This window comes from Miscanthus floridulus, chromosome 2, assembly GCF_019320115.1.
Source record: "Miscanthus floridulus cultivar M001 chromosome 2, ASM1932011v1, whole genome shotgun sequence".
NCBI lineage: Eukaryota > Viridiplantae > Streptophyta > Magnoliopsida > Poales > Poaceae > Miscanthus > Miscanthus floridulus.
The window spans coordinates 34,373,296-34,399,028 of NC_089581.1; the positions used below are offsets into that span (position 1 = coordinate 34,373,296).

Genomic DNA, 25,733 nt, shown 5'->3' on the forward strand with positions numbered 1-25,733 from the left:
TGTTAATAAATAGTCCACAAATTTTTAGCATCAGCCAGAAAATCAGGATTAGCATGTGGCATTTGTAACACCTTAGGTATCGCTCAACCTTCACAGCTCTATAATCTACAAATACACTTAGAAAAAGCTAATTATAAACCAGGGTATACATACGACCTGGATTTGTTAAAAGATGGCCGTGGCAGCGATTTGCACACGGAGTCACGTACGGAGAGCTAAGATCTGACTATCTGAGAATCATCAGGAGGGATCATATGCATCCATACGTTGTAATAGCATATGCTATCAAATCAAGCTCTGCCTCGTTACTTCCTCTCCCCGCCGTCCTGTGCAGTTTCCATTGCCCTTGATGAACCACTGCGAGTGAGCTGAGATGCCGCAGCAGTGGCTTTCTGGGCCTCAATGGCACTTTGCGAGGCGCTAGCACCACCCACTTCTTGGTGTGCAGGAGTGCAAGCTGCAGCTAGATCAGAAGGATTTTGTGCTGCTTCAGCGGGTTCAACTTGGGAGCTCTTTTCTTTAGACACAGCTACAAGAAAAAAAACAAAGATATCAGGGTAAACCCAAAGGGTAGCTATGTTAAGCACACCTAGATGTCAGGGCCTGTCTGAAAAACCTTGGGAAGAAACAGTACTGTGTGACACTGGCTGCACAACTTGTGATGAAGCAGACGCAGCTGAGGTTCCTCTTTTACTTCTTAACTGCAACCACCAAAAAAGGGGAAATCTGAATATAAGGATGGAGAAAACGTCACATGGAGCAAACCTCTCATCACAACCAATGCACATCATACCTTCATCTCGTCACAATACTTTACAACGGAGGATATATTGGAGTAACGACCATGAACCAGGGTATATACCCACAGAAGGAGCTTTCTTGGAATACTTAAGTCGAGAGTCTCAACTACAGCAGCGGTTTGCGGTAGCCCTTCAATAGGCGCCTGCGATGGTGTTACTGTGTAGAGATTGATACCTGAGGGAAATGTTCCACAAGAGCTCTCCCGATAAAAGTTATAAGTGCTCTTCATTAACGTAACAGCAGTCTCCAAGTTATCTTCGGATGTTTGCTTCACCGGGATGTTTTTAATTCTGTTAAGTGTCTCAAACCAGTTCATGTCAAGGCCTTTGAATTGAGCAGGCCCATCAGGGGATGAGATAAGAAGCTCATCAGGTTGCAAGTCAACATAGAGTAGAAGCCCGTTGGATAATGGAGCAGGCTGAATGGTTGCATCTGTGGATTCAGGCAGTGGAGTGATTGAGGCCAGTTTGATGAGAATACACCGGCACCATGCCAGAGAAGCATGCTTGCATATCTTAGCAAAGTTGCTATTTGATAATTTCGGTGTCTTGAACCTCTTTCTTATCTTCTCGTTTAGTCCTTCTAGAACATCTAGTCGTACATCGCTTTCGAGCAAATGTATGTACTGGTGGATATAACTGCCACAAAGAAGTGCTATTTAAAAACTATGAAGCTTATGAACGATTTATGGCACTACGATCGAGTTATTTACCTGTAAAGATTGGTTTCTGATAATTCTGGACTGTTCACCTCTGGTATAGTGCTTATATCAGCCCACATGTTTGCATGATCTATGAATACAGTGAACATTTTCTCAAGTAGTTGCTCAACGGAAGCATCACCAGAAGATCGACGAATCTCAGGATCATGAATTGCAGCCGTTAGAACTTGAAGGTACTTCCCAAGACCAGCAGGAACAATATCACCCAAACACAATGCAAACTACAGAAAAAGGGAAAAAAAGGTTGTTTAATGTGCAGATAAAATATATAGCCTGGCATAGTTATTCTGTAGTTGGGAGGTACCCTCTTATCTGTTCGCAGATAGGTATAAGCCTTCTCAAGAGTCCACAGGTCCCTATTCTTCTCCAGCAGGTTTAAATAGAGTATCATATACTTCCTGATGCATGTGATGAATTTTCGTGAACTTTCTGACAAACTGACCTCCAGATTCTTTCTGGATCCACCCACATTTGGATTTTTCCTCCTAGATGCAACAAAATTTCCAGGAAAGTTATTAATCTTATACTATCTGCAGGCTGAAATGAATGACCTCCCAGAATACATATAGTAAAACTGTTTGAACTAAATACCCACCATCGGTTATTGTACATCAAAGAATTTAGATTTTTTTTTTCTATGAGAACAACAGATTAACATCAAATGTACTTCTATATATCAATAAAAAATATTATAGAAGACAGAGAAATTGAACTTTACCTTCCTTTTCTAACAGTGCCATCAATCTCCCACATGTTTATTGTAAAGGAAGACCGAGAAGATTTGAAACAGAATGAGAGCTCTTCCTTAGCCCGCTCCAGGTCCCCTGCTTCACCTCTCCTATACAATCCTTGTGCAAGCTTGTATCTCGCCTTGTGGAAATGCTTGAGTTCCCCTTCCACACAAGTACCAAGAGCATACAGACAATCATCATAAAGGATGTGCCACACTTTATCCAGTATATCAGGCTCAACAAACTTAGTTTCCTCTTTAGTATCTAAAGCAGATGTTTCATCAGAAGAAGACTGCAAAACATTAGTCGTTGACCCCAACATGCTCAAGACATTTTCTTTTGTTGACTGGTTATATGTGTAGTCAGCAACAACCTATAAAGCAAACACTCAACAAAGTTAACAAAAATCATCTGCTAAAGAACTATATCATAATGATACAAGACAGAAACAGTATAATTTTTTTTTCTCAAACACGCAGGAGAGCTGGGTATCATTGCTAAAAAATATCAAACAACAGATGGGTTGATATGATTAAGGAAAATGTTATGACCGGCATCCCCTACAGCCGTCGCAGCCCAGCTAGGGGCTAGGAGGGGAGCCGGCCATCAAAGGGCTATGGCCCATATAATTGTCGCAATTATAGTATTTCTAGAGGGTTATTTTATAATTATCGCTATTAGAGAGACATATAAATATTTGTAAGACTCTATTTGGGAAATTAAGCAGAAACATATTATTGTTTCCGGCTTCCTCAGGGAGCCGGGAGAAACCCTAGCCGCCTCTACTGTTCACGCGTGAACGGTGCCGCCGTTACTGTAGCTACGCGAGCGTTAGGGCTACAGCCACAGCCGCCCATCCTCCACCACGACGTCCAGCCGCCGGCAGCGAGGTTCCTAGCCTGCTCCACCTCCCTCTCATCCCTACAGACTCTGTGATCTACGCGGTAGGATCCGTAATCCTATCAACCTGGTATCAGCTTTGCCTGGTTCGATGACGACTGCTCCTCCGAGTTCCTCCGTTCCGGTGACCACTTCGCCGCTGCCCGCTGCGTCGTCGGAGTTGTCGGAGGCGTCCGCTGCCTCTGCCCAGGCCCTGACGTTGGAATCGCTGGGGGCCAAGGTTGATCTGATCGCCAACGCGGTGGTCTCCATGCAGACGGCGTGGGCCGGCCTGCTCCAGGCGCCTCCACCACCGCCGTTTCCCGCCCCACCACTGCCTCCACCGCCGGTGCCCACCGCACCGATCCCCACTGCGCCACCGACATCCTACCCCTACGGCATGCCGTCGACGGGGGCCGAAGTTCCGCTCCATCTGTTGCAATGGCCGGCCTCGCCGTCACCGCTGCCTGATTGGCTGCAGCCGCCCGTGACGGCGTCGGCTCCGCTCTACTCGATGGCCACGTCGACAACCCCATCACCCTCCACGACGATCGCGGCGACAGCGGTCTCAACCCTGCCTTCCGCCGGCGGTCCTCTCTTCGGGGGGGTGGACGGCTCGCTGTTCTTCGGGGCGCCCTCTTCTTCGGGCGGCCAGCAGCAGGGGGGCCTTGAACCGGGCCTAGGTGCTGCCCTCGCGGGCGCCCAGGCGGGGCCCAAATTCTACAAATTGGAGTTTCCTACGTACGACGGCTCGGTAGACCCTCTGAATTGGTTGAACTAGTGCGAGCAGTTCTTCCGCGGCCAGCAGACGCTAGCATCCGCGCGCACCTGGCTTGCGTCCTACCACCTTCGGGGTGCTGCCCAGACATGGTACTACGCCCTGGAGCAGGACGAGGGCATGCCCCCTTGGGAGCGCTTCCGCGAGTTCACTCCGCTTCGGGCCTCCTGTTCTGGGTACACGGTTGGCGGAGCTTGCCCGCCTTCCTTTTGGTTCTTCCGTGCAGGATTACTCGGAGCGTTACAATGCCATCCTGTGCCACGCCCGCAACCTCTCCGCTCGCCAAAAGGCGGAGCTGTACGTGGGCGGGCTGTCGGACCAGCTCCGCAAGCAGGTTCAGCTCCGCGCACCGCCCAACCTCCAGTCCGCCATGTACTTGGCACGGGCGTTCGAGGATTGCGTACCTCCACCTGCACCGCAGCCTCGCGTCGCCCGGCCGCCCCTGCGGTCGACCTGGACTCCGCAGCAGCGGACGCTGAGCGCGGGTCCGACACCGGCGGCCGCCGCTCCTACACCGACCCCGGCGGCGCCCACTTTTCGTCGGCTCTCTCCGGCCGAACAGCAGGAGCGCCGTCGCCAGGGGCTGTGCTTCAACTGTGACGAGCCTTACGTACGCGGGCACATGTGCAAGCGCCTCTTCTACCTGGAGGTCGACGACTACATCGTGGAGGCTCCCGGGGAGGCGACCGAGGACACCCCTTCCAGCGAGCTGGCCGGCCCGGAGATGGCCGCCGCTAACGCCCTTGTGGTCTCCCTCCAGGCTGTTGCAGGTATTCGGGCCGCCAACTCCATGCTGCTGCCCGTTGTCATCAAGGGCGAACGCTTCCTGGCCCTCCTCGACACGGGCTCCACCCATAACTTCGTGTCGGGGGAGACCATGCGCCGCCTGGGGCTCGTTCCTGCGGGTGGGGAGCGCCTGCGGATCACGGTGGCCAATGGCGACCGCATGCCTTGTGAGGGCATCGCGCGCAACGTGCCCCTTCGCATCTACGACGAGGACTTCGCCATCACGTGTGTCGGCCTCAACTTGGGCGGATTTGACTTCATCGTCGGCTTCGACTTCATCCGCACCTTGGGCCCCATACTATGGGACTGCGAGGCCCTCACCCTGTCGTTTTGGCGCGACGGCCGCCGCGTCACCTGGCAGGGGGTGGCCAGGGCAGCTGCACCCTCTCCAGCCCCCTCGGCACAGCTGCTGGCCGCGGCTGCCTCCGACCCACGGCAGCCGCTGCTGGACGTCCTCCTCCAGCAGCACACCGTCGTCTTCACCGAACCCGCGGGCCTTCCGCCGGCGCGAGAGTACGACCACCGCATCCACTTGCTACCGGGCACCGCGCCGGTGGCGGTGCGCCCTTACCGCTATCCCCAGCTACAGAAGGACGAGCTGGAGCGGCAGTGCGCGGCCATGCTCACCCAAGGGATCATCAGGCCGACCACTTCGCCTTTCTCGGCGCCCGTCTTGCTGGTGCGCAAGGCGGACCAGTCGTGGCGCTTCTGCATTGACTATCGCGCCCTCAACGCCAAGACGTCCAAGGACAAGTTCCCGATTCCGGTGGTCGATGAGCTCCTCGATGAGCTCCATGGAGCTCGTTTTTTCACAAAGCTGGACCTCCGCTCTGGGTATCATCAGGTGCGGATGCACCCCGATGACATCGCCAAGACGGCGTTCCGCACTCACCACGGCCACTTCGAGTTTCTGGTGATGCCTTTCGGCCTTTCTAATGCCCCGGCCACCTTCCAGGCCCTGATGAACGATGTGCTTCGCGACTACCTCCGAAGGTTTGTGCTCGTATTCTTCGATGATATCCTCATCTACAGCTCATCGTGGGCCGAGCATCTGCAGCACATCAACATCGTCCTCAGCGCCCTGCGGGCGCACCATCTCCACTTGAAGCGCTCCAAGTGCTCGTTTGGGGCGCCCTCCGTGACCTATCTTGGCCATGTCATCGCCGAGGGCGGTGTAGCCATGGACGCCGACAAGGTCGCCGCGGTGGCGGCGTGGCCTCTACCTCGCTCGGCCCGGGGCCTTCGCGGCTTCTTGGGCTTGGCGGGATACTACAGGAAGTTCATCCGCGACTTCGGCATCATCGCGGCCCCGCTCACACGTCTCTTGTGGCGGGACGCGTTCGTGTGGGACGACGACGCGACGACGGCTTTCGAGGCGCTCAAGCGCGCCTTGACGACGGGGCCCGTGCTTCAGATGCCGGATTTCGACGCACCTTTCGTGGTCGACTGCGATGCATCGGGCGCGGGGTTCGGCGCCGTCCTCCACCAGGGCGCGGGACCCCTCGCCTACTTCAGCAGGCCATTTGCAGCTCGCCACCTCAAGCTCGCCGCCTACGAACGCGAGCTCATCGGCTTGGTGCAAGCTGTGCGCCACTGGCGCCCGTATTTGTGGGGGCGCCCCTTCCGGGTTCGCACTGACCATTACAGTCTCAAATTTTTGCTTGATCAGCGTTTGTCTACCGTACCACAGCACCAATGGATCAGCAAACTTTTCGGCTTCGACTTCACGGTGGAATACCGCCCGGGCCGCCTCAACACCGTGGCGGACGCTCTATCACGCCGCGACAGCGAGGGGGTGGCGACTGTACCTTCGCCGGACGCGCTCGGGGCAGCGGTGGCTGTGTCCGGGCCCTCGTTTGCCCTCCTCGACGACATCAGGCGCGCTACAGCCGCGGCGCCGGATGGCCAGCGGCTGCTGCTGCAGCTCCAGGCCGGGGAGCTCGGCAGCTCGCGGAGCCGTGGCGCCTGGACAGCGGCCTCCTCCTTCACGGGCCTCGCATCTTCGTGCCGGATCACGGGGACCTTCGCCACCAGGTCCTCCTGGCCCATGCCCCGGCCATGAGGGGACCCAGAAGACGCTGCACCGCCTCCGTGCTGAGTTCTACATTCCGCGGGACAGGGCACTGGTGCGAGACTTGGTGCGTTCCTGCACCACATGCCAGTGCAACAAGACGGAGGCGTTGCAGCCAGCGGGACTGCTGCAGCCCCTCGACGTGCCCTCCCAAGTTTGGGCGGACATCTCGATCGACTTCATCGAGGGGCTGCCCAAAGTCGCCGGCAAGTCAGTTATACTCACCGTCGTCGACCGTTTCTCGAAGTATGCGCACTTCATCGCGCTCGGGCACCCCTACACGGCCGCGTCGGTCGCCCGTGCCTTCTTCGACGGCATTGTACGGCTCCACGGGTTCCCACTCTCCATCGTCAGCGACCGGGACCCCGTGTTCACCGGCCACGTGTGGCGGGACCTTTTCCAGATGGCGGGCGTCAAGCTCCGCATGAGCACCGCCTTTCACCCTCAGACGGACGGCCAGTCGGAGGTGGTCAACAAGGTGATTGCCATGTATTTGCGCTGTGTTACAGGTGACCGGCCTCGGGCATGGGTGGATTGGTTGTCGTGGGCGGAGTATTGCTACAATACTTCTTTCCATACCGCCCTCCGCGCCACGCCTTTCGAGGTCGTCTACGGCCGACCACCGCCGCCCATATTGCCGTACAAGCCGGGGACGGCTCGCACTGAGGCCGCCGACGCCATACTCCGCAGCCGCGACGAGATGCTCGCTGAGGTCCGTCAGCGGCTCCTTCAAGCCCAGCAACTCTCCAAACGCTACTACGACGCCAACCACAGGGATGTGGAGTTCGAGGTGGGGTCGTGGGTCTGGCTGCGTCTCCTTCACCGCACCACACAGCAGTCCCTCGACCCTCGCTCCAAGCGCAAGTTGGGGCCGCGCTGGGTGGGACCGTTTCGCGTGCTTGAGCGCATCGGTTGCGTCGCCTACCGCCTCCAGCTGCCCGATGACGCCCGCATCCACGATGTTTTCCATGTGGGCCTCCTGAAGCAGCACCGCGGCGATCCCCCCACCGCCGCCGGCGTCCTGCCACCGGCTTTGGATGGCCGGGTCCTGCCAGGTCCGGAACGCGCCCTGCGCGCTCAGCAGCGCCGGGGTGTTTGGAAGATCTTGATCAAGTGGCGCGGTCTACCAGCAGATGATGCAACGTGGGAGTCCCTCGAGGATTTTCGCGCCGAGCACCCCGATTTCCAGCTCGAGGACGAGCTGTTTTTGCAGGCGGGGAGAGATGTTATGACCGGCATCCCCTACCGCCGTCGCAGCCCAGCTAGGGGCTAGGAGGGGAGCCGGCCATCAAAGGGCTATGGCCCATATAATTGTCGCGATTATAGTATTTCTAGAGGGTTATTTTATAACTATCGCTATTAGAGAGACATATAAATATTTGTAAGACTCTATTTGGGAAATTAAGCAGAAACATATTATTGTTTCCGGCTTCCTCAGGGAGCCGGGAGAAACCCTAGCCGCCTCTACTGTTCACGCGTGAACGGTGCCGCCGTTACTGTAGCTACGCGAGCGTTAGGGCTACAGCCACAGCCGCCCATCCTCCACCACGGCGTCCAGCCGCCGGCAGCGAGGTTCCCAGCCTGCTCCACCTCCCTCTCATCCCTACAGACTCCGTGATCTACGCGGTAGGATCCGTAATCCTATCAGAAAACCTCAAAGCAATAGTCATAATCTATAAACAAGATGAAAAAGAGTGGCGCTGGAGTTACCACCAAGGGCACAACTTCACGTAGGCTGACATGAGCCATGACCCCCCTTTACGATTCACAATTACTTTCATTTTTAATGAGTTGAAAAAAACAGATATCTCCTTTGCGATCTGATGCGTTTTGATGTGGTCATCAGTCATCACCATAATTAAATGATGCAGAACTGTGGCTCTCCGAGTAGGCTAAAAAAAGGTATTGCAACACAAATATCCTATGAAAGTTTAACCAAAGCTGAGTTATATTTTTACAATGGCACCAACACATGCCCATACTGACAGCTATCGTTAAACTCAAGGCATTTTTTGAAAAAAGAAATCTCACACTGCATCTTTCACTGTCAAGGAAGAAGAGAAGGCAAGTGATTGACATATTTTCCTTCTTCTCTGCCATAATATAACATGCCAAGTTCACGAAAAGCCAGGCCAGGTCAATTGTGGGCAGTAGGCCACAGCAACAACCTGATTCCTATGGAATCACAAATCATGGTTAGAGCATTGTACATAATTTGGCCCAGCCTGCCTCAGGCTACCTGTTTCCTTCTTTGTTGCTGTTTTTTGTTCTGTTTCTGTTGTACAGTTGGTTCTTTTTGCTTTAATAAAATCCTAACAGTGGGGGCTTCCCCTGCTGTTTTTTCGGGTAAAAAAAAACAAATCATGGCTAGGAGCTAGGATATGGATGTTACTCAGGTCACCTCACCCAATGCTTCAAGCTAGACTTTTTTAGTGAGAATCAATCACAAGAACCAGATAAAGTTTCTAGATTGGCATAGACAATTCAGCCCATTTGGTTATAAGTCCTCAAGGCTTTGGTAGTGAAACAATTCATTAAACAAGAGTAGACTGAAAACCACTCAATGAAGTAGCTCGCTTCAGTATTAATTTTTCAAGGAAAAATAACTCTAAAAAAACTGGTCAGATACATCTAGACAAACCTGTATAGCTTCAAGATTCTGTTTCCCTTGAGTGTAAAGTAACTTCAAGCGTGATGCATGAATCCTGTAAACAGGGTCGACTGCAGTTGGATTCAGCATCATGGCTTTGTTGTAGTATGAAAATGCCTTAGAAAAGGAATGCCCCAGTTTCTCACACAGTTTCCCAAGGTAAAACGCATGAAGCCACTGCTCCCTACAAGTAAAGAAGTATGATATCATCCCATGTCTGAAAAACAACAAACAACATGAAAACAGATTAGGAGTGTATGATTACTTGATTTCAAAAGCCTTCTCAAAGTGCTTCATAGAATTTTTACAAAATGTCTCCCATGATGAATCCTTCACTGGCAAAGTAGCTCTTTGATCATAAAAAGGTACCACATTTTGGAGGCTATCATAGTACACCAGAGCCAATAGTTCATGTGCTTCACTCTGGATGAGAATGAGTTTAGATGCCATCCAATCAATAAGCAATTTCAAGAATAATGAAAGGTAACTAATTCATTGGCAGGAAAAGGCAGCATGAATGCATGATACATAGAAGACTAGAGTAATTCACCTGGTCAGGAGCAGTTTTGGCCAGTAGTGAACTCATCAATAAGCAGCGTCGACTATGTCGACGACCCATCTCAACCCTTCTGATTAAATCTGTGTTTGTTCGCCAATCCAAGATGCTTATATGTTTACTACCATCATTCAGCAACAGATCAACTTCCTGTCATAAAAACACTGGTTATGCTACAGAATTGATTGATATAAGAAAACAGATCCAATTAATTGGTAGAGGTAAAAAGATACCACCTCGTCATAAAGATTGGAAAGCTTCTGCCAGCTTTCAAACCGCAATGGATTGTACAACAAATCATACTTGAAAATATTGGCACTCTGTTCAACGAATTCTTCTCCTTCCTTTTTCAAAACAAAACCTGCATGCTTGTCGGTGGCGCTAATATCTTCAGCTTGAGCTATGTAATAATATAAGTTTTCATAAACATCTGAGTAAGGCTCAGAGCTGCACCAAACAATGGAACATGTAGTTAGGTATACATACCAATAGTTTTGTGTCAAATCATAGAGAAGGGGTTCTAGGTGTAACACACAAGCCAACCTGACAGTGGAGAGCTTTTTGAATGCTTCGTAGCCCCTTTCACCTGGGAACAGTACATTCAGGATAGCTTCCCTAGATTCATTGCTTTCACAAATTTCAGAGAGTATTTTTTCACATGAGTCAGGTCCATCCAAGAAATTATCAATAGGGTTGTTGACAAATAAGTCATAGGGTGGCTGCGGAAAGTGTTTACGTATAGCCCGCAGCACTCTCCTTAATTTAACCAAGCCAGTTTTCTAAAACACAAATTAAGAATGGACAAGTTAGACAATATAGTTGATGCTTGGAGTCAATAGCTACTGAAAGTAGGAAACACAAAGGTTTATTAGAAATTACTCACAGATAGAGCTTTTGCATATGGCAGGACATATTGAAACACATCAGCACACTGTTCTTTGGTTTGATAATCACCACGGCTAGTATTTTTATGTACTGCAAGATCGTCTTCACTGCAAGAATCCGGGTTGATCTTCAAACCATACAGGCAGAAAAAAGCCTGGTCCAAGGCACTATCAAGACATGACTGTATCTCATCCAATTCTGCATGAACAGGACATTTATCAGAGAGTAGATAAAAATTAAACGCTATAGAGTTCATTGCTGTACTTTCACTGCAAAACCAAGAATTAACAATATGATAATTCATAAGAGATATAGCAAGACAGTATTATCTCAAGTTACACATTATTTTCACCACAAGATAAATACAAAACAGCTGTATATTATTAAAATGGTCCGTGCAAATCCAGTTTTACCCGATTCTTCCTCATCATCAGAGTTCTGCTTACTGTCACTAACCGATGGTTCATCGGCCATACTGTCTTCTTCTCTGACGTCTTTTGGAACTGCATCTTCTTCCATCCCATTTGAATCTAAACAAGACAGAAAAAACCCAACAAATGCTATTAATTGGCAAGGAAACATAAAGCATGTCTATCATGACACATTTTGGTAAGAAAAAAATTCTCAAACAAGAGTTCGGTAAGAAAAACATACTAAGTTGAGATTTTAGTTTCACATCTAGAGCCATGAGATGTTTGATTGCGAACTTGAGGAACGTCCCTTCCTCCCCTTCACCGTCCCTTCCAGCACAACAGAGCCCATACTCAGCAAGCAAATCATGGACTGCGACGATTAAGTCAACCTGCATTGGTGAATGAATGATTGAATGTTCAATAGGAAAAGCAATACTCCCTCCATTTCTTTATATAAGGAGCAGAAATTTTAAGATTCAAACTATGTAATCTTCAACCCATAATTAGCCTCATGATACAAAATTTGTTGTACGAGAGTGATATCACTGGATTATTATTTGAGAGTGCTATCTTAAGGTTATGGTTTTGTTGCAACAAATATTGCAGTACAAAGTCTAATTTTGTGAGTGTTTTACTAAGGTCGGGTCGTTATTTACATGTATATTAGGTGATTAATTTTGTGCTTTGCTGCAACCTTCTCTTATCTCCTAGGTGAGGTAAAGGTTGCTTTGTATGGGATTGTTTTCCCTTTTTTCTCTCTATAATATAAAGATGCATAGCTCTCCTGCAAGTTTGAGAAAAAAAAAAGAGCTCTGTAACTTTGCCCAATGTGAAGGTGGCATTGGAACATACCTGAGTTTTGATGGATATTGTAGGATCAAGGTGCTGGAGCTTGCAAAATGCAATTGCTGCATCTATGAGACAGGAACTTTCCAACTGGTCAACCTGATAGGAGGTTCCAGAGCATGAGAGTTTTCTCAATAGGATTATCTTGACAGCAGCACACATGATTGTCAGGAGCAATGATTGAATATCACCAACGATAGAAACTAGTGAGCTCCAGCCATCTTGCCCATCCTGAAGATATGTAATTATGTAAATCAATCTATGACTCTGGTAACAGTGTTAGAGAAACTGATATAGTGAAGAAAACTGATACAGGTGGAGTAGCAATATATGGAATTTCAGGTGATGCCTTTAATTAGAACATGGCAATGTCATGGAGCAATTCTCACAAGATGAAAGCACGAGCAGAGACATGGAGAATAGATATTACTCAAAAAACATAAAAAAAAAGATTTCCTGGATACTGATTATGTTGGTTCGATCTTTTCTACAAGACAATGCAGTTTAACCAATTACATGGAATAAGCAAGTGTATATATCTTTGTGTTTTTACCCCATCAGCAGTCTACTCCATCCAGTAAAAAATGTAAGACAGTTTCCTTTTGCTTAATTTGCACGGTCTCCAAGATACAGGTTGTGGTGGATGCTTTTGTGGGGAAGGCATATAAAGAGCACGGAGGAGCAGGTGCACATGGCACCAGACATGACAGCAGAAGCCACGGCCTGATCCAATCCAAGTTATCCATTGCCTTCCTTAGTTTGTTAGTCATTTGGTTTGGACTCTTGTTTCTGTTTCCAGTTTGTTCAGCGCATTATAAAGAGCACGGAGTTTTCAATGAAGGCAAGGAAAGAATTATCGTATAAACTGTTAGATATAGATGTATATGTGTCTGTGTACTTTCATCTTTGTGTAAGGGCTTCTATGCATATATGCCCATGTACATGTTTGGGCTGAAGCCCACCGAATGGATAGAGTTCATTCTCTCCTAACATGGTATCCAGAGCCGGTGTCTAGGTTTACCTCGCTGCCGTTGTAGGCGTCACCGGCATCGTTGCCGCCGGCGAGTGCCCCTGCTCTGCTCCTCCCATGCGCCGCCGCGCTCGTTCGCGCGCTCGTCCGCGCGCCACCGCATCCATCCGCACGCTGTCGCGACCCGCGGCTGCTGCTTCTCTTCCGAGCCGTCGCACCCGTCCGTCGCGGCCCGCGGCTGCTGGTGCTGCCCAGCCGCAGCCGTCGGGCGCGGCCGCGCGTGCGCCAGCCTCAGCCGTCGGGCGGCCGCGCGTGCGCGTGCGCTCGCTCCGGCCTGCTGCCGCCTGGCCGCGGCCTCCGGTGGACGCCGCAACTCCCCTGGCTGCCGCCTGCTGCCCCTCCCCACGCGGGGCGTGGCCCTCTGGTTGATTTCGCCCCTGCTCTGCTTCGCTCGGGGAAGCCAGGCACGGTCCTCAGCAAGGGAGGGGCGACTTGGAGCAGAGGAGAGCTCTGTTTTTTTTTTTTTTGCATTTGGTTTGGTTGTCTCTTTGCACTCTGAACTAGGATGGCTTCAAGTTCAGATCCTCAACCGGTTGCTGGTCTGCATTCTCAGTCTAGTGGGGGTCAGATTCCACGATGTCCAGTGATTTTCAATGGCACTAATTATCGTGTTTGGGTTTCTCGCATGCGTTGGCATATGCGTGGTCTACGGCTTTGGGATTTTCTCACTGGTGAACTGCTGTGTCCACCTTTACCCACTCCTCCTGTTGTCTTTCCTCCTGCAACTTCAGATGATGATAAGAAGAAATTGCGTGATGAATATAATGATGATATGGCCTCCTACATGTCTCAGTTTGCAGCATATCGGACTTGGTTGGATGAGGATGCTCGTGCAGGTGCTGTTCTAACTGCTAGCATGGAGGAACATTTGACTGCCGATATTGTAGAGCTTGACTATGCTTCTCAGATGTGGGCTTTTCTTCGCCAGCGTTATGAGCCCTCTGGTCAGTCCACATACATTGCGGCTTTACGCCAAGAGCAGTTGTTGCAACAGGGTGATGCTACAATTGAGGAGTTCTTTAACCAGCTCTCTAGTGTGTGGCGTGAGCTTGACACTCTGAGTCCTCAGCTGTCCCCTGCCACTTGTGAGTCCTACAGGAAGCAACAGAGCCACCTTGAGCTTCGGCGCACCTACGATTTTCTGACTCGTCTTCGTGCTGAGTTTGAGCCTTTTCGTGCTCAGTTACTAGCTCGTGAACCCTGTGTGTCCCTGATGGATGCTCTTGCTGCTGTTCGGAATGAAGAGATCCGTCTTCGTTCTGCTGGCTTGCTGCAGTCAGCTGCCTCGTCAGTGCTGGCTGTTCGCTCTGCACCTCCATCCATGACAACTTCTAGACATCCTACACCCCTCCCTACAGCACCTTTGTCAGCGGTGTCCTCTGGGAGTGGTAGTACTGGTGGACTTCACTGCAATTACTGTGAAAAAGATGGACATGTTGAAGATTATTGTTATAAGAAGAAGAGGAAGGAGAAGGCTCATTCACGCCGAGGTGGTCGTTCCTCACAGGGTTCTGATCGTTCTACTGCTGGACCCTCTTCGAGTAGCTTGGCTGGTTCTGAGACACAGGAGATACTCATGTTGCTTCGTCGGCTAGCTCCCTCTGTGCCTGCTGGAGCTGCTGGTTCTGTCACCCCAGTCTATGCACCTTCGGTTTCTGCTGCTGCCTCACAGTCTTCCACTGGGGAACCACCGTTCACTTCAGGTACTTTGCCATGGATTCTTGATTCTGGTGCTTCTTTTCACATGACCTCTGATTGTACCAGTCTTTCTTCCATTCGTCCTCTTTCTACTTCTATCACTGTTCAGACCGCCGACGGCTCACCTATCCCTGTTCTTGGACATGGCACTCTTTTGTCATCCTCTTTTCACGTTCCTACTGTTTCATATGTCCCTAATTTGACCATGCAACTTATTTCCACTGGCCAGCTCACTGATCATGGTTGTCGTGTTATTTTTTATTATGACTCTTGTCGTGTCCAGGATCTTAGCACAGGTCTCCTGGTTGGTACTAGCCCTCGTCGCCGTGATTCTCAGCGTCTTTGGGAACTTGACTGGCTTCGTCTTCCTTCCGCTGCCTCTACCAGTCTTGTGGGCTCTGCTTCTCCTGCATCAGCTTCTTCATCTTTTGCTCAGTGGCATCATCGATTGGGACATTTATGTGGTTCCCGGTTATCTACTCTTGTCCGTCGTGGCCTTTTGGGAAATGTCTCTGGTGATGTTTCTTTAGATCAGTGTCAGGGTTGTAAGCTTGGCAAACAGCCCCAACTTCCATATCCCTCTAGTGGGTCAGTGTCACAGCGTCCCTTTGACCTTGTTCATTCTGATGTATGGGGTCCCGCACCCTTCGTTTCAAAAGGGGGTCATCAATATTATGTCATATCTATCGATGATTTCTCTCGCTTCACATGGGTGTATTTCATGAAACATCGTAATGAGGTGTTATCCATATATAAGATATTTGCTCAGATGATTCGTACTCAATTTGACGCTCCTATTCGTGTTTTTCGTGCTGACTCTGCTGGGGAGTATCTCTCGGGCGCTTTTCGCCAATTTCTTTCTGAGCAGGGCATTCTTTCTCAGTTTCCTTGTCCCGGTGCGCACGCTCAGAATGGTGCTGCTGAGCGTAAGCATCGCCACCTTCTTGAAATTGCTCGTGCCCTTATGATTGCTTCCTCTGTTCCACCTCATTTCTGGGCCGATGCGATATCTACTGCCACTTATTTAACTAACATTCAGCCTTCATCTGCTCTTCAAGGCGGAATCCCATATGAGCGCCTCTGTGGCAAGCCACCAGATTACTCCAGTCTTCGCCTTTTTGGTTGTCTTTGCTATGTCCTTCTTGCTCCTCGTGAATGCACTAAGCTGACATCTCAGTCTGTTGAGTGTGTTTTCCTGGGCTATAGTGCTGAACACAAGGGATATCGTTGTTGGGACCCTGTTGCTCGTCGTATGCGGATTTCTCGGGACGTTACTTTTGACGAGTCTCGTCCATTCTATCCTCGGCTTACCTCTGATGTTTCTTCCCAGGCCGTTGTTGAGCCTCTTTCCTTCTTGATTTTTCCTGATACACCTTTCTCCACTGTGTTTCTTCCTCCTCCACCATCTCCTCTTGCACCCTCTCCTTCGCTGCCTTCTAAGCCGCCTTCACATGTTCCTTTTAGGTCCATTTATGATTCCAAACCCCCTGTGATTCACACCTACAGTCGTCGCCTCTAGAATCCCCCGCCTCTTGTTGAGTCGTCTCCTGATGTTTCACCTCCGGTTGAGACATCTTCGGTTGCGGATATTTCCTCTCAGTCATCCTCTCGTTATGATCTTCGTGATCAGGGGTCGCTGAAGCCTACAGACCAGTATGGTTTTGCTGGCACCGTTCTTTCTGAGCCGACCACATACCATGATGCCATTTGTCATCCAGAATGGCAACATGCCATGGCTGAGGAGATTGCTGCTCTAGAGCGCACTGGCACTTGGGATCTTGTTCCTCTTCCTTCTCATGCTCGTCCCATCACGTGTAAGTGGGTTTATAAGATAAGACTCGCTCCGATGGCTCTCTCGAGCGTTATAAGGCTTGTCTTGTTGCTCGTGGTTTTCAACAGGAGCATGGTCGCGACTATGACGAGACCTTTGCTCCTGTGGCGCACAGACCACTATTCGCACTCTCCTTGCTGTGGCCTCTGTTCGTGCCTGGTCCATCTCTCAACTTGATGTCAAAAATGCCTTTCTTAATGGTGAACTCCATGAGGTCTACATGCGACCACCTACTGGGTATCTTGTTCCTGATGGCATCGTTTGTCGTCTTCGACACTCTCTTTATGGTCTGAAACAAGCTCCTCACGCTTGGTTTCAGCGCTTTTCCTCTGTGATCGCGGCTGTTGGTTTTTCTCCGAGTGCTCATGACCCTGCCTTGTTTGTTCATAATTCATCTCGTGGCCGCACTCTTCTTCTTCTTTATGTTGATGATATGATCATCACTGGTGATGATTCTGAGTATATTGCATTTGTGAAGGCACGTCTCAGTGAGCAGTTTCTCATGTCCGATCTTGGCCCTCTTCGTTACTTTCTTGGGATTGAGGTCCCTTCCACCTCTGATGGCATTTATCTGTCCCAAGAAAAGTACATTCAAGATCTTCTTGATCGTTCTTCCCTCACTGATCATCGCACTGTTGAGACTCCCATAGAGCTTAATCTTCATCTTCGCACAACTGATGGTGAACCTCTCACTGATCCCACTCGATATCGTCATATTGTTGGGTGTCTTGTCTATTTGGGTGTGACTCGTCGTGACATTTCATATGCTGTGCATATTCTTAGTCAGTTTGTTTCCGCTCCCACTCACCTCCACTATAGTCATCTTCTTCGTGTCTTGTGTTACCTTCGTGGGACCATTACTCGCCGTATGTTCTTCCCGCGCTCTAGCTCTTTTCAACTCCAAGCCTACTCCGATGCTACTTGGGCTAGCGACTCTTCTGATCGCCGTTCTCTTTCAGCCTATTGTGTTTTTCTCGGTGGTTCTCTCATTGCTTGGAAGACTAAGAAGCAGACTACGGTTTCTCGTTCGAGTGCAGAGGCTGAGTTGCGAGCTATGGCTCTTGCGACAGCAGAGGTTACTTGGCTGCGCTGGCTACTTGAGGATTTTGGTGTTTCAGTTTCTGTGCCAACTCCTCTGTTGTCTGACAGTACCGGTGCTATCAGCATAGCTCGTGATCCGGTGAAGCATGACCTCACCAAGCATATCGGTGTTGATGCGTCTTACACTCGGGCACAAGTGCAGGATGATATCATTACTCTTCGCTATGTGCCTTCAGAGCTTCAGTTAGCTGACTTCTTCACAAAGGCTGAGACAAGAGCTCAACATCGTTTCTTTCTCTCCAAACTCAGTTTTCGTGATCCACCCTAAGTTTGAGGGGGGGTTAGATATAGATGTATATGTGTCTGTGTACTTTCCTCTTTGTGTAAGGGCTTCTATGCATATATGCCCATGTACATGTTTGGGCTAAAGCCTACCGAATGGATAGAGTTCATTCTCTCCTAACATATACCACTTAATCGGCAGTTCAGAGCCTCCTCGAGAGGGCGAATTCGCCTCACCTCTTTGTTATCGTTCAGTTAGCTAGCCAATCCATATCACAGGTTCGTTCAACCACTAGTATTTACCATAATATGTTTACAAACACTAAAGATTAACTAAGAATAGATTCTAAAAGAACTCTTTTTACCAAGGCCAATCTAGATGTTCATAAATATATGAGTGGTCAAAGATACAAAAGTTGCTAAATGTGCCAAAGTTTTAAAGTCTTGACTTTGTCACATCCACGGAAAATACTAATCAACCGCAAAAAAGAAGTTTCAATCTCATTCTATACTCATATATAATACATTTTTGCATGGGGCACACTAATACTGATATACTTATGAATTAACACAATAGTGATACTCGATACCTATTGTGCCAAGAATAAAAAGAGTTAAGAGGGCGATGGAGGATCTGAGAAAAAAGGAATATCCAACTCACAGAATTATCACATTGATCAATTATGTCTTTTGCTTTACTGGCATTTCGAGACACATCTTTGACTGCTTCCACAACATTTTCTAGCCGGTTCCTGTTCATTGCTTCCACAAAGTCCACGTCGCTTGAACCTTTTGCTTTCAGGGGTGTAACAGATCCAACCATGCCAGCTGCCACAGTTAGAACTTGAATTTTTCTTCGATGGGAGTCAAGATATACCTGGATGTTCATTGGTTTTGCTTTTTCACATGCAGATATTAAGACATCCAAGGCAGACAACTCAAGTGAAATAACATTCTCACTTTCTCTTTGTGGACCATACGCATATCCAACATAGGCATCTTTGGTGGAAAGCAAAAGTGGAGGTAGCAATTGCATGAACTCTGTATGAGTTATTTTGTTGATATTCTCGTCATTATTCCAAAGGAGTGATTCAAGCCTGATCAAGTTAATTTCACGAAGAATCCTATCAGTTGTCAGTGATTTTACAAGCTTGGTGTGAGGTAGAAGAATGACCTCTCCATAGCTTTTGGTTTCATTGCTATTTTTTAGTATTGACAGGGCAATATTGAACTCCTTATAAGCTTTCTCTTTGCAGTCTGATGAAAGGGACAGGCAACCACTAAGCCAGAAGAAGCGAATCCAGAACGCACAATTCATGTTTGAAGAAGAATCATGTTTGGACTTTTGATCACTAAGCACATCAACGTGACCAGATTTGTCAGATTTTTCATGACCTCTCTCATTTACATCACTTGAAGATTCACCTGCCCTACTACTTCCCATATCCAAGTTGGTGGAATGTATTTCTCCAACAGATGTGTCGAATGGCAGTTCCAGAGCTACTGATTCAATGATCTTACAAAGATGGTAAGATGAATCAGACAGCTCAGAAGATGTTGATGGGCTTCCAGAACACAAAGCACGATCATAGTACAGTTCAGCTAGAAATAAATTGCACAGTGCAGATCTGTCTTCAGCCCAGCCTCTAGTAAGTTTGTCCAGTTCAATGAACTCGACAAAATAATCTTGGAATGGCACTTTGAGATGAGACATCTCCTCAAGTAACATACAACCAATGTGATGAGGGCCAAAATTTTTGGATATCTTGCATAGAAATTGCTTAAAATCATTTGCCTCCTCATCGGATGTATAGTTGAGAGTATCAGGATTTAAAGCATCGGCATTTCCAGAAAAATCAGCCTTTTCTACAGGACTTGGTCCTTTTAGAATAAATGATTCAAGAAACTGGGTCATAGCATGTGATATATCTTTACCATCAGATCCATTTTCATCTTTTCCAGATTTGCGACTTCGCAGCCTCTCAAGGCGTGTGCTCCGTCTTTCATGAGGATGTTCCCTATCAGAATTAACATCTTTCTCTTTAACTGGAGTTTTGCAATCATGAAATGGTAGAATCTCACCGTCATGGTGTGAATCATTTCCATTTCCACCAGCAGATTCCACACTTTTGATTGTATCTGTAGATATGACAACATCAATCATGTTATAAGCAAGCCCCTTGTCACTACTCTCGCTGACTGAACACCTATCAACAGTATTTGTGCAATTATATTCACCAGCCTTCTCGTTGTTTGCACTTATGAAGCTTAGGATACCGTCTAAAAGGGCCAACCATTTTGCTTCATTCAATTGCAATGTAGCACTCTGTTTACTCTTCTTTGTCCCTATTTCTTGACAGATTTCATCATCTACAGATTTTCTTTTATTGGAAAAGATGAGTTTTGCATGCTTGGGTTCAAGTATGTCAATACCCCGAGGTGCAAAAGGTACCGGTTCAGCACATTCAATGGTCTTCTTCACATGTAAAGCACGATGATGTGATGGCCAACTCTTAAGTATTAAATTTGCTACAGAAAGGCATGCGACTTCATCACTTATTGCTATAAGCACCTCCAACAATTTCTCCATGCAGTTCCCTATAAAAGGCATAAGTAATAATTGTATAAAAAAAGGGCGTACCCAGTGCAGAGAGCTCCCGAAGAAACCAAAATAGGTATCACAAGTGCGATAGATGAACTGAATTTCAACTATAAATCTATAATAATGAGTAAAAAAGAGTATCATACAGTTGTTTGGGCTGCATACAAGCCCTTGCTCAAATGCCCATCTTGATACGCTCAGCAAACCCATTGAACAAGAAAGCGTTCCCAGATGATTCCAGACAACTGAATCATTTGAATCAAGCTCTACAGCTTGTAGGTAACAATGAAGAGCATTATCATAGAACTCCGGACCTTGTTGAAGGAAAACAGATGCAAGGTTTTTCAATGTCAAAAACCTGTGCAGATGAAAAAAGTGTCAGCATTTTATCAGTAGAAGTTAATGTTATGTATGATATATATCTTACTCAACAGCCGACACCAGCCAAGTGAGTAATTATATGTATTTGAACAATAGAATTAAAGCATTATTATTACAGGCACAGTAAGCTTATGATGCTGTTATGACATATATGGAACCATAGGTCAATAACTACAAGGAAAAGGGATATATTTTCAAACAAACAAAAAAAGAGGAAAAACACCCTAAAAATATCATACCAAAATCATCAGAAATTCATGAGGAAATAGGCACAAAATAAGCAGTTTCTTTCTTGTATAATAGTACAACATTGCCTTATTTTGCATTTGTATTAGTGCAGTTTGTGCACCTAGGACATAGATATTCAAATTATGATCAGTTACAGGGCAAAATTGATCTTCCGAAGTCACTTATAGCAAGAAGGCTAGAATATCCGGTACCATAAAATTTAGAGGCACCAGAGTTTTATGCAATTAAATTGTTTTGTGGATGGTCTTCCATTTTGTATGTTACATCAGTACTATGCCCAGCATTTAAGCCAACAACCAACTAGATACATCTTTACCATGAATAAAAAAGATATGAGAGAAGAACACCTTAGCTGCAGCAAATGCTGATCACTGCCAATGTTATCAACCTGTTGAGTAAACTAATCGCTGTTATGGATTTGATAATAAAACAACATATATAAAAAAGGTGACATTGCCTGAACGTTTGATATTAGTGGGTCCTTCAAAACATCCTCGAGAAGTTCACGAGCTTTTGCATAGTCTTTTTGTTGCAACTTGAGGAGTCCCTCGTGGTACTTCTGAGAGAGCGCAAATTCCTGACAGCACCAAAAGGAAATCTCAGTAACACAATGACATTGAGACAAGTATTTAGAGTGTTTGACACTGAACTCACTCTTGCCACAAGAAAAGAATTATCAGAATATACAAATCAGATGCTACTCGCTACACAGCATTTTCTTATATCAACCTACACTTATCTAGAAATAACCATTAATAACTTGCACCCAACAGATCAATACATCATCCAACAAATTCATGAAAAAAGAACTGATGTGTCAAAAAAATCACTCAACAACAACAATATATACATGGATTCTCTTCTCATGTGATAGGTACTCCCAATAATTGATATAGACAAAAGCTACAGAAAGGTGCTCAACATTATCGCTGCTGTGGTTAGGTGCTGCTATGGGTATATCCCTACCCCACCCAGCCTGCATTCAAAGAAAATTGAAATGCTCCATTCTTCAAAAGCACTAACAAAATCAAGGGCAGAGTGCATATCATGTTTTGGAAATCAAAGACCACAAGTTCAGATTCCAATCCCCAGAAAACACCAGAAAAAGTAAATTTTTGTTAACCAGACAACTGTGTTAAGTGAAACATCTTTTATTTGTCTTCCACCTATACTCAGTGATGTTGCCACTCCTACACCACCCGTGTCTTCCAGCCCACCCAACACTCTTGTGTCTCCTCCTCCTGAAACTCTTTCACCTACTCATGTCGACCCTCCACCTTCCAGTGTCGATCCTCCACCATTAGATCTTCCTGAACCTCCATCTTGTCAACCACCTGTCCTCAAATACTACACTCGTCGTCCCCGAGTCCCCACACCCACTTCCTCGGCCAGTCCTGATCCTCCCGATGTTGATACTTCTGTTAATACTGATGAGTCATGTGTTTTTTTCTGATGAATCACAGGGTGGTCCGAGATATAATCTACGAGATCGTGCTACTATTGGGCCTGCTGACAAGTATGGTTTTCCTCGTGTCAATGCTGTTGTGGAAGAGCCAACCACTTATCAAGAGGCCTCTAGCATTCCAGAATGGCAACTTGCTATGTGTGAGGAACTTGCTGCACTTGATCGTACAAGCACTCGGGATCTTGTTCCATTACCATCGCATGTTGTGCCTATTACATCCAAGTGGGTCTTCAAAATTAAAACCAAGTCAGATGGTTCTATTGAGAGATATAAGGCTCGTCTAGTTGCCAGAGGTTTTCAGCAAACTCAAGGCAGAGATTATGATGAGACATTTGCACCTGTTGCTCATATGACTACTGTTTGTACTTTAATTGCAGTGGCTGCTTCTTCTTCTTGGACAATCCCTCAGATGGATGTTAAGAATGCCTTTCTTCATGGTGATTTAAATGAAGAAGTTTATATGCAACCACCCCCAGGTGTTAATGCCCCTCCAGGTTATGTTTGTCGTCTTCGTCGGGCCTTATATGGTCTTAAACAGGCTCCTCGTGCTTGGTTTGAGTGCTTTGTCTCTGTCATTCGATGGCTGTTGGCTGATTTTGGGATTTCTTGTGATGCTGCCACACCTCTTCTATGCGATAATACAGGAGCTATACATATTGTCAATGATCCTGTGAAGCATGAACTTACCAAGCATATTGGTGTCGATGCTTTCTTTACTCAGTCTCATTGTAATCAGCATACCATTGCTCTTCAGTATGTGCCATCCGAGCTGAAATTGGCTGACTTCGCTAAAGCGCAAACTAGAGAGCAACATCGGCTTCACTTGCTCAAACTCAATGCTTCAGATCCTCCACTTCCGCCTTGAGTTTGAAGGAGGGTGTTAAGTGAAAGCCCGTCTACTACTGGCCCATATGGCCCATATGAGTGTCTATATAACTCTCCACTAATGGAGTGATGGCTTATCTTCTCAAATCCCCAAGGTTAGTAACAAACTGCTCACCTAATTAAACTATGAGTTCCTATTTTCCACCAATAATCCCCCCTAAAATAACAATAGTCACATGAGATCAATTGATTTTACAGAAGTTAAGATTTATGAACATAGAAATTAGTAGTACATTTGTTCATAAGAGATCTGATGTTCCCAACAAGAGTTTTTTGTTCACTACAAGCACAATTTTAGTCAGATCTGAGCACATTTGTTCCTAAGAGATCTGAGGTTCCCAACAAGAACTGTTTTGTCCACTGCAAGCACAATTTTAGTCAGATCGGAATACATTTGTTCCAAAGAGATCTGAGGTTCCCAACAAGAACTGTTTTGTGCACTGCGAGCACAATTTAGTCAGATTGGAATACATGTTCCTAAGAGATCTGAGGTTCCCAATCAGAACTGTTTTGTTCAATGCAAGCACATGATATATCCTTCAGATACCCCTCTCATCTGTGATAGTCTGTGTGAAACTCAAGGCTTGCACAAAACAGTGTTTCCACGCATGTATCTCCTTCCACATAGAGAAAAGTAGCACTTGGTATAAATGTCTAAATCACAAGGCTCCTACATTCATAGTTGGCTCATTCAAAATCTATATATATTAAAATACCAATTTTAAGGATACACAGCAGGGCAGAGATATAAGCAGGGGCAGATCCAGTGTGGGTGCTGGGGGTGCTCAAGCCCCCCTGCCCCACTGGACTCCATGGAATGAAGAGAGAGGGAAGTGAAAAGAGTAAGGGAAGAAGAGGGAGAGAAATAAGAAGAAGGGGCTGGAGGAAGAAGAAGAGAGATGACCCCCCCCCCCCCCCCCCCCCTAACTTAAACTCTGCATCCGCCCCTGATAAGAAATTGGCCATGGACACTGTGTTTGTGTGCAGTGTCATATCCCGCTCAAACTTCTTAGACCTTCCCAGCTCAAAAGTTCTTCGTCACAACCACTAATTTACTTTTGATGCATGGATATCTCTGGCAGCATCACCTTTTATACTAACATATGCCTTGCAAAACAGACCTAAGCGTGCAGCGAGTGTTTTTATGAAAACAAATCCTGACCACACTACCATACATTTATCTGCATTTCACTCACAATAGAACTCATCATAAAGAATAGCATCTTAAATCTTAAAGACCTAACCACCTCTGCGCCCACCTACGTGACTACGTCTACCAAAACTGCATTTCAAACGATTAGTAAGAACTAAGAACTATACAGTTCAATATCCAAAATCACCAGTGTTGGTCCAACATGCAGTACTGATAGATGAGCGGCGTTGTTCTTGATGTTGTGCCTAGGTGGAAAAGTCAGCAGGTAGAGTGGCAAACAATGCACATGGAACTGCCATGCCAGCTTAAATGTGGATTTTAGTGCTGAGATCTTCTGGATTTTATCCAGCAGTACACCAAATAACAGGACGATTGTACTGCACAGCTCATGATCTCTCAACGGTGGCTTGACAGGGCAATAACGAAACAGTTCCGTCAGATGAAACACGATTGACCCAACACATTGCTTTCCACAAAATCAGAAGCCCTAACTCATCCCCACCCAGAAGCTGAAGAAACAAACCACTAAAATTTTCGGGTGATGGCAAGTTCGGAGCGATAAGAGAGAAGGGAGGAGGAGGATACCTACCTGAGCTTCTTTGGTGGGCGCGAGCGGCTCCCATTGGCCGCCGGAGTCGCTCTCGTTGATGGCCGCGATGGAGAACTGCGAGAGAGCGCGCGAGAGAGAAAGGGGTAAGACGAAAAGCAGCGACAAATTCGAACAAGGAGCAGGAGGTGTGCGGGGACGGAGTGTGAAAGTGTGGCTCACCATGGTCGGCGGCGCAGCGGACAGAGCCGCGGGAGGATCGCCGGCGACGAGGGCTCCAGCAGCGGGGAGTGCTCGCCGCTGGAAAACCGTTTCTCCCAAATAATTACGGAATTACCACCGGGCTTTTGTGTTCGTGCCGGACCTAACCGGAAATCATCCCGTCCGAACGTTCGGACGGGAACCGCGCGCCGAACGGCGAGCGCGGGACGGAACCGCGCCCATCTTCGAGA

The 25,733-nt window shown here is 47.5% G+C and overlaps 1 protein-coding gene across 2 annotated transcripts; it reads right to left on the bottom strand.

Annotated features, from left to right (window-relative positions):
* LOC136521618 (calcineurin-binding protein 1) lies at window positions 1-25,733 on the bottom strand. 2 transcript variants are annotated; one of them, XM_066515380.1, is made up of 21 exons: window positions 25,504-25,733; window positions 25,324-25,398; window positions 21,689-21,808; window positions 21,579-21,619; window positions 20,748-20,959; window positions 18,661-20,597; window positions 12,124-12,348; window positions 11,513-11,660; window positions 11,272-11,388; window positions 10,857-11,056; window positions 10,517-10,752; window positions 10,210-10,420; window positions 9,968-10,123; window positions 9,683-9,840; window positions 9,409-9,601; window positions 2,241-2,626; window positions 1,827-2,007; window positions 1,514-1,743; window positions 794-1,439; window positions 635-701; window positions 1-529 (listed from the first exon to the last, which is right to left on the bottom strand). In XM_066515380.1, exons 1-21 carry the CDS (start codon window positions 25,504-25,506, stop codon window positions 306-308), a joined length of 5,766 nt encoding a protein of 1,921 aa, XP_066371477.1. In that variant the 5' UTR covers window positions 25,507-25,733; the 3' UTR covers window positions 1-305. The 2 variants fall into 2 exon arrangements, with proteins under 2 accessions (XP_066371477.1, XP_066371469.1); XM_066515372.1 differs by having other exon boundaries at window positions 617-701; window positions 25,504-25,732.

Excerpts from the sequence above, each read along its gene's own strand:
- LOC136521618 (XM_066515372.1), bottom strand. Across the intron at positions 10,753-10,856 it reads CATATGCAAAAGCTCTATCT|AAAACTGGCTTGGTTAAATT; the intron begins GTGAGTAATTTC and ends TTTGTGTTTTAG. Across the intron at positions 10,421-10,516 it reads AAAAAGCTCTCCACTGTCAG|CTCTGAGCCTTACTCAGATG; the intron begins GTTGGCTTGTGT and ends TGTTTGGTGCAG.